The sequence below is a fragment of the Colletotrichum acutatum genome (genome assembly GCF_030867785.1).
Source record: "Colletotrichum acutatum strain CBS 112980 chromosome Unknown BDZ83scaffold_88, whole genome shotgun sequence".
Taxonomy (NCBI): Eukaryota; Fungi; Ascomycota; class Sordariomycetes; order Glomerellales; family Glomerellaceae; genus Colletotrichum; species Colletotrichum acutatum.
The window spans coordinates 137,380-144,291 of NW_026849082.1; the positions used below are offsets into that span (position 1 = coordinate 137,380).

Below are 6,912 nucleotides of genomic sequence, written 5' to 3' on the forward strand. Positions count from 1 at the left end.
GACATCATTCTGCCGTGGCGGTGCGCTCCCTCCAACATCGACAACCATCCCCGGTCCTTGTCCAAGATGAAAATGGAGACTGAGATGGAGAATGGATATGAAGCACGCGCACGCGGGTCCTGGGCCCCGCATCAGTTTGTTTCTCTCCAAAGCCCCAGGGTCGAAAGCAACAAACGGCGCTTTGCAACGCCGTCCTCTCCATCTAAATACGCCGTGCCAAATCAATGTCAGGTCTCACCCCCAGGAGGAAGAGGAGGAGGAAAATTTCAGTGTTGTACTCCATCTGAGTGGCACCAAACAAAACTATCAAAGTCACAGCCTGAGCTGCGAGGCCCATTCCGACTGGCTACCGGTGTCGTCAGTGAGGCATTTGCCATTTGGCGATGGCAACAAGGCGACGCTGAAGGGGCGAACTCTTACCAAAGTCTACCCACCCATGTTCCATGCACTGGTGCATGTCTGTGTCTTTGATCACGAGACCCATTCCACAGACTTTGCAACTTCTTCCGTACGCCAGGATTGCCTCTCATCAGCTCGCCCACAAACCACGGCAGGTGTGTGCGACGTGAACCGCAAAGCTGGAAATTATTGGGACCCCCAACTACCGATATTTGGCGATTTCTGGGTCTCAATTAGAAGCCTTACGGCCGGATCCTTGTGGTTTAATGTTGGCAATGTTATCCCAACACTGATGCGAATTCATCGGACTGCAACAAATCCATTGGGTCTATCCCTGCAGGATCCTTTGGAAGTCGACTCTGTGGTCGGCGCTTGGATGCCATCGTTATTTGTGTCGTGTGCAGCCGTATCAGAATAGCATTATGCATTAGGAGAAGGCGATAAGTTTGCTATTTCGTCAACAAGTCTGGACCGGAAGACCTCCTGCTCGGCTGCATCATTCTGTGCCGGTAGGGGGATTCTCAGGCCACCCGGTCCAATCTCGTCAAGTCGAGGAAACTCTGTTCAGTAGACTCGAGATTCCATTCTCCTCGGGACGAACTGTTGGGTTGCTGTGCTCAGGAACCGAACAACGACCGTTGAAGTTGATGACAAAAGCAAGCGACGATTGGTCCGTCGTTGCCCTCTGAAAGCTGTGCTGGGATGAACTACCACACCCATGGGCATATTCTCCAGCGTCCTGAGCCGAAGATCAGCATCAGAAACGGGTAGGCCAGCTGCGGCGGCCTGCTCCCGACAACCAGTGCTTCTATTTCGATTCCAAGTCGGTCATTGGCGCCAACCAGTCCCGGCCCAATCGGCAATCCATTCATAGAACCCTTCTTCCTGAGGCTCCTTTACGGATGTAGATCGACTTTCAGAACCCAGAGACACAGGTATCGCGCTTGTTGTCGCAGGCTTGTAGCCCCGTGATTGATGAGTTTCGAACTCTCGACATTAGCCTGTGGGTAAGGAGGTGAGTCTGGGTCGCCATGACGTCAGAGCTTTTCCCTCGTTGTCCCCGCCTCGCCCTGGTAATTTGGGACAGGTCACAGACTCACACCCGCTGCGCGAGACACTCGGGTCTAGAGTCTAGGCATGGGGTTGCTATGCTTGACATGAGACGGTCTGGCCCTCCATTAACCTTCTTTCCTAAGTCGAGGCCTGTGGTACAGTGTTCGGCTCGAGCACTCTGCACTGCTGGAGTACCTGTGCAGCATAGCTACGGGGAGCCCGAGGGGAATCTGAGTAGCTTCCTTTGGGCTCTTCTTAGCGTGGTGCACTGAAGATGTTCCTGAGAGCTAGCTTCGTTGACGTCCGTCTAGAACAAATTGGCAGCTCGGTGATCCCATCTGCAAGGGCAACTGTGTGGCCTGTAGCTGTCACGGCTTGAGGCGGATTCAGTGCCTCCACCGAACTATTGGGACGTGCTGGAAGTTGTTGTGGTCGGCAAGCTCTCGCAGACTGCAGAGGCCGTTGCATTCGCTGTCGGGCCATCGCTTAAGCTCGCATCGACAGTAGATCTTCTTTTGGCCCGCCCATGAAGTGTGACTTAGATGAGTCTTTGACAGCTTTCAATTCGGAACCCCTGGTGCGGAATATCTCTCGCTCATCAACAGACTCCGCTGAAAACCGTTCCATTCTCCAGTCTTGGTGTTTACATAAAGTCTAGCCAGGAACGCATTGAGGCGATGGCATTCAGGATTGTGGTTCTTGTGTTCTAGCCTCCGAGGCTTGCTCTCGTGGTAATTAGTGAATTGTGCGGTAAAGTGAATAAGCTTAGATGAAACAAGGATTGCAGCGTCCGTCCCCTCTCTTGACAGCTACTGGTCCGAGTCGGAAATGATCAGTCGGCGCCCAACTTTGGTAGTCGCTCAATGGATCCCTGGAAGTCGCCTTGTAATCTCCCAAGGACTTCTACTGTGTAAATGAAAGGAGCCATATACCCATCATAAATAAATAAAAAACCGTTTCTCTTGCTTTGATTCGATATGGCTCGAAGGATTCTGGACGAGTCGGCATCCTGAAATGGCTGTAAACAATGCAGCGTCGTCTCAAAGTACCACGCCCGGCTATTCAACGGCCGGGCTATTTGAGTCTGGCGGCGTTTCGGGCCATTTCGATGCTCAAAGAGGCTAAATACGAAACACTCGAGAAGTACTGTGCCGTGGATTTGACGGCGGCCCGGAAAAATCCTCGTCAATTTTCGTTTCCGAAGCCTTGGTTGCATTTCAAGATGGGGATTGAGCTGACTCGAGTAAGCCTTTGGAGGTGCATCTGGGAACTCGCTGGCCGGCAAAATGACGTCAACACGCCTTTTCAATATCATCTGCTATTCGAAATAAGCTCCACGTCAACAGAGAGCCGTTGGGGGCCAATGTGCAATGCATGTTCCTGTTACGCGGCCAAGTTGAAGTCTCCCGCACGATGACTGTGGATACATTTCCGCGTTGCCTTCGAGGCATTGAGGTACCGGACTCATGGATTCCTCAATGCGGTAACAACAAGTGACTCTGACACATTGGAAAGGCTGCCACGATGACCCAGCCATAGTCACCAGCGCTATGCCGCCGCAAGTCTTCAGCAAAAGCGTACTGACGATGTCAGATGTGGTTTACCATCGGGATGGCGTCAACACAAATCTGCCTTGAAAAATGATGGCACCCAATGGTCGCGTGTGAACGGGACGGGAGCTATGCCACGTGCCGTGTCCCGCGCGGGTAACAGTCGTCATGTCCAGTAGCGACAACGGCGCGCCAGACTAACAGAACGTTGGCGACGGTGTGATAGCGCCACTTAGAGTTCACTAGATGGTGCGTAACGGTCGGCAAGGCCAGTCCTCTGGAATAGGATAGCCAGGCCCGAAGCCACCGTTTAGCGAGCAACCTAGGATGTCGAATCAACGAGCCTGCAAGAGGTGGAATTGAAACGCTGAGCATATCTGCATAATGGCAGCCACTACAGCCTCGCTGAGAAATTACGCCGTATGCAAAGAATGCGCGATTGACCCGATGAACGATATGAAATCCGGAGTCGGCCCTGTCAGTAAATCAGGACCGAGAAGGAGCCAACAGCCGCCCGTCCGCTGGGGACCGCCAGGAGGGGGCTCAGGGGTAAATCATGCTCGGTGCCGGATATCGTGTGCATTCTGTTGACGATTGCAGCGCCGATCGCATCTCTGAATCGTGGTTGACATCAAGAACGCTACTTGGGGTTTGGGCTGTGCGGCTTGCCGGGCAGAGATCTGCATTCCCTAGTGTAGACATTGAATCGCCGCCAGGCAGAAAGGAGACACCCCAAGGGCCTGTTGTTGCAATATGCGATCCGAGACCATTGCCGCTTCTGAATCAATTCCCGACTTCATCGAGACTTGAGCGTGGGGTGTCGCCGGCGACTTGTCTCGGCCTGCTTAACCGTCGAAGCGATGATCGACTGAGTGAGCTCTAAGGTTGTCGCTGTTGGCCGACAACAAGCGGCTACAGCCCGTCTTTCGGGATCGCATTCAGACGAACATCACCGAAGACCCTAGTCTTCAAGCTCACGGCCAGCGCAGTGCCCTTTCAATGGCAGCAGTCGTCGGATATGACCGTTTTGGTGTATCCTGCGAACTGTCAAATGACCCAGAAGTCTCTATCTTCGGACACTGGCCGTCCTGGCACAGCTCGATTGGGATTCGGCACCTGTCCATTTTGTCTAGGGCGCTTCGGCGAGGGGCAAAACGGAGATTGCACAGCCACACGGCTTAAGGGTCCAGGGGTCTTGTGGCAAGCCTTCGCCATCTCCAATATCCAATGGGTGTGGTATGGTGGTGTAAGTATTGGAACACGCCGACTTGATTCCTTGGCGGTAGATGTTTCTGGTAGGCTATTTGACTGCTTATGACGAAGAAGCAACTTTTGCCTACTGGCAAAGATAGGGTTGTCAAGCGCTTTACGGACTGACGGAGTACGAATACCTGAGCGTGCAGTTTGAGGTGGCTTTCCGCGGATTAGGCTTGACGGGGATGAACGGCTCGACCAAACTTGGAAGGCATCGTAGCGTTGCAGGCTTTGAGAGCTACCGAGCCGCGTGCTGCTGTACGAACGAAGTGGCACATCGATTTTGTCCACTGACCATCTCTGAGTCCTAGTTGTGTACGGATACCTATAGCTAGAGCGGCTGGGCAGAGACAGTTGATGGAATGTAGCCGTACGGATGGTGCGGTACTAGTTCGCCCTCTAGAGTGCGTCTGAAGCATTGGACGAGGTATCGGGGGGCTGGCAGACTGTCTCGAGTTACCGGATGACATTGATCCAAAAAAGCAAAGACGGGGAATTGCGAGCGACCTTCATCGGAATGACTGATTAAAGCCCGAGGCAGTTGGGCGGCTGCGTCAATCTAGACGAGGTCTGCCCGAAGGGTGATGCAGGTGTTTGACCAGGTTGATCAGGAGTCGAGTAATAATGCGATGAAAGCTTTGTGCAAAGAATATACAATATGCGCACCGCACCGGTGAACATCTTTGGAGACGAAGTTGTACAAAGCTCCGGCGCTTAATGCCAATGCTGAACGTTTTCTCGGGGCGGCGCCGCCGGCATGGGGCATACAGCTGTCAGAGACGCGATGGCGCAAGAAAGGACCGATCCAAGAGACGACGCCTTAATCAGACGATACCCACCGAGCCCACATAGCACTGTGACGGTAGGCACATTAGCAGAGGTGGCAGACTAACGGGAGAAGGATGAGGCCTGTGGACGGGAAAGAAGAAGAAGAGTGTGCTCCGTACTCATAAGGTACGCATGGATGGCACCGATGGCAGACAGCAGAAGAGGAAGCGGAGGATGGGCCAGGGGCGGGGTTAATGGGAATGATGAAGCCAAAGTGAGCATGGCACACGGAAATGCCAGTGCGAGGATGGGGAAAACAAAAAGACGCCTGGATGCAGAACTGGAAATTGGCTTGTGGCAGTGTGGGCAGATGAAGATGAGGTCGGGCTGGCACTGGCGCTGGCGCTGGTAGGTTGTTGGGTTCAGTGTTCTCAAAGATGGAGATGGCGGACGCAGGACGCAGGACGACGAGGGCGAGGGCGGCGGCGATATGATGGGCGAAGGGAGACACCCTGTGCGGGAACATGATGTGATTGAGGAGGACGGGAGTCCCGTGGAGTTGAGTTTTACATTGGAAGAGAACCTGGAAGCCTTAAGGTGCCTTTTGCGCATCATGGAAAGCACCCATTCCCAGTTCCTTCCAGGAGAAGGCAAGGTTCCCAGTACATGAAGTGTGAGGCAGGAGTGAACCAGCCGAGCTTTGCGCAAGGGGACGGGGGAAAGAGCAAGCCACCGCAAACGAAAATCGAGGTGCGATGCATGCTCTGCTCAACTCAGTACCTTGGGGTAAAGGTATTACTATTAGAGAGGTGGCCCAGGCCCCCTCAGACAGAGAGGCAGACATTGTTTAGTGAGGCAGGCAAGGTAATGCTGACTACTACCTTCCATGCTTGATGATAAGGTGCGAGGAAGGCGCCGTTTAAAGTGCCCAGTTAGCGATTAAAGTTTCGGTAAGGCGCCCTTCATCGCACACCTGCCATGTGTGGTGTTTCTGTTTTGAGCAAGGGCGTTTTGCGCTTTCCCATGTTTGAAAAACACCATAACCCGTCTGACCTTAAGGTAGGTGCGAAGTAGACGCTGGAGAGAGAATGGCAAGAGCAAGCGGGAGCAATTGACTGGTGCGCTATTTCTTCCTTCTACGTTCTTTCCGGGAAGGTGCCTCGGAATAAGGTACCTTAGGGTAGGAAGCATTAGAGCATAGCTTCCTTGCCCTTGGTACATGTGGCATGGCTGTTTTACCTTGTTGGTCAAAAAATAAACAAAAAGAAGGAGAGAATAAAGTACCTTACTCCGTGCCTGACCTTACCTCAGCTCCCCATGTCAGCAATGTAGTACTGAAGGTGGTAAGCCCTTGGGTGTGTAGCAACTGCCTTACATCGAGATTCAATAGTAACCCCGATGATATTGGATAATGAGAAGGAGCGAGGGTTGGACGGCACACGGGAGCAAGTACGAAGTGCAAATGGGGAAAACCGCCGCGGTTACGGAGTAAGGTACCTAGGCCTCAGGCACATGGTGCGTATGAACAATGTATCAATCTGGATGTTTATTGCTTCGTTAAAGAAACGGAAGGCACCTGCCTATGGCCTGCGTTTGCTTGGCTGGCCGAAGTTGTGCCTCCGTCTCCGTCCCCGTCCCCATCCATCACCGAGCATCTCCATTCTCATCTTTGCACCCAATCTATGGCTACTATTGCTACTACGGTTAGCTCGAGAGGGAAAGCTGTCCTGTCGCAATCGAGCCGGCACACGGATGACGGCTCGCCAACAAATGACCACCAGGGCTAGCCAAGCACCAAGATGGGACACACGGCAACGGCGACGGCGCCGAAATCTGATCCCAAGGACCCCAAGGGACCAAACGTTGTGCGGGCTGCAGAGTACAAGGT

At 53.3% G+C, this 6,912-nt stretch overlaps 2 protein-coding genes across 2 annotated transcripts; one reads left to right on the forward strand and one right to left on the reverse strand.

Moving 5' to 3' along the window:
- Nucleotides 1–29: 29 nt before the first annotated feature.
- Nucleotides 30–817, forward strand: BDZ83DRAFT_784906 (uncharacterized protein; the record flags this gene model as incomplete). The annotated part of the gene is made up of 1 exon (XM_060515617.1): nt 30–817. Exon 1 carries the CDS (start codon nt 92–94, stop codon nt 815–817), a length of 726 nt encoding a protein of 241 aa, XP_060361955.1. The 5' UTR covers nt 30–91.
- Nucleotides 818–3,724: 2,907 nt separating this feature from the next.
- Nucleotides 3,725–5,801, reverse strand: BDZ83DRAFT_784910 (uncharacterized protein). Its single transcript, XM_060515618.1, has 2 exons — nt 5,150–5,801; nt 3,725–4,563 (listed from the first exon to the last, which is right to left on the reverse strand). Exons 1-2 carry the CDS (start codon nt 5,548–5,550, stop codon nt 4,050–4,052), a joined length of 915 nt encoding a protein of 304 aa, XP_060361956.1. The 5' UTR covers nt 5,551–5,801; the 3' UTR covers nt 3,725–4,049.
- Nucleotides 5,802–6,912: the final 1,111 nt, after the last annotated feature.

Bases quoted from the DNA above. Each gene is read 5' to 3' on its own strand.
- BDZ83DRAFT_784910 (XM_060515618.1), bottom strand. From the start codon at position 5,550: ATGTTCCCGCACAGGGTGTCTCCCTTCGCCCATCATATCGCCGCCGCC. The intron at 4,564-5,149 runs GTTAGTCTGCCA...GTACACAACTAG, and splicing joins ACAGGCCTCATCCTTCTCCC to GACTCAGAGATGGTCAGTGG.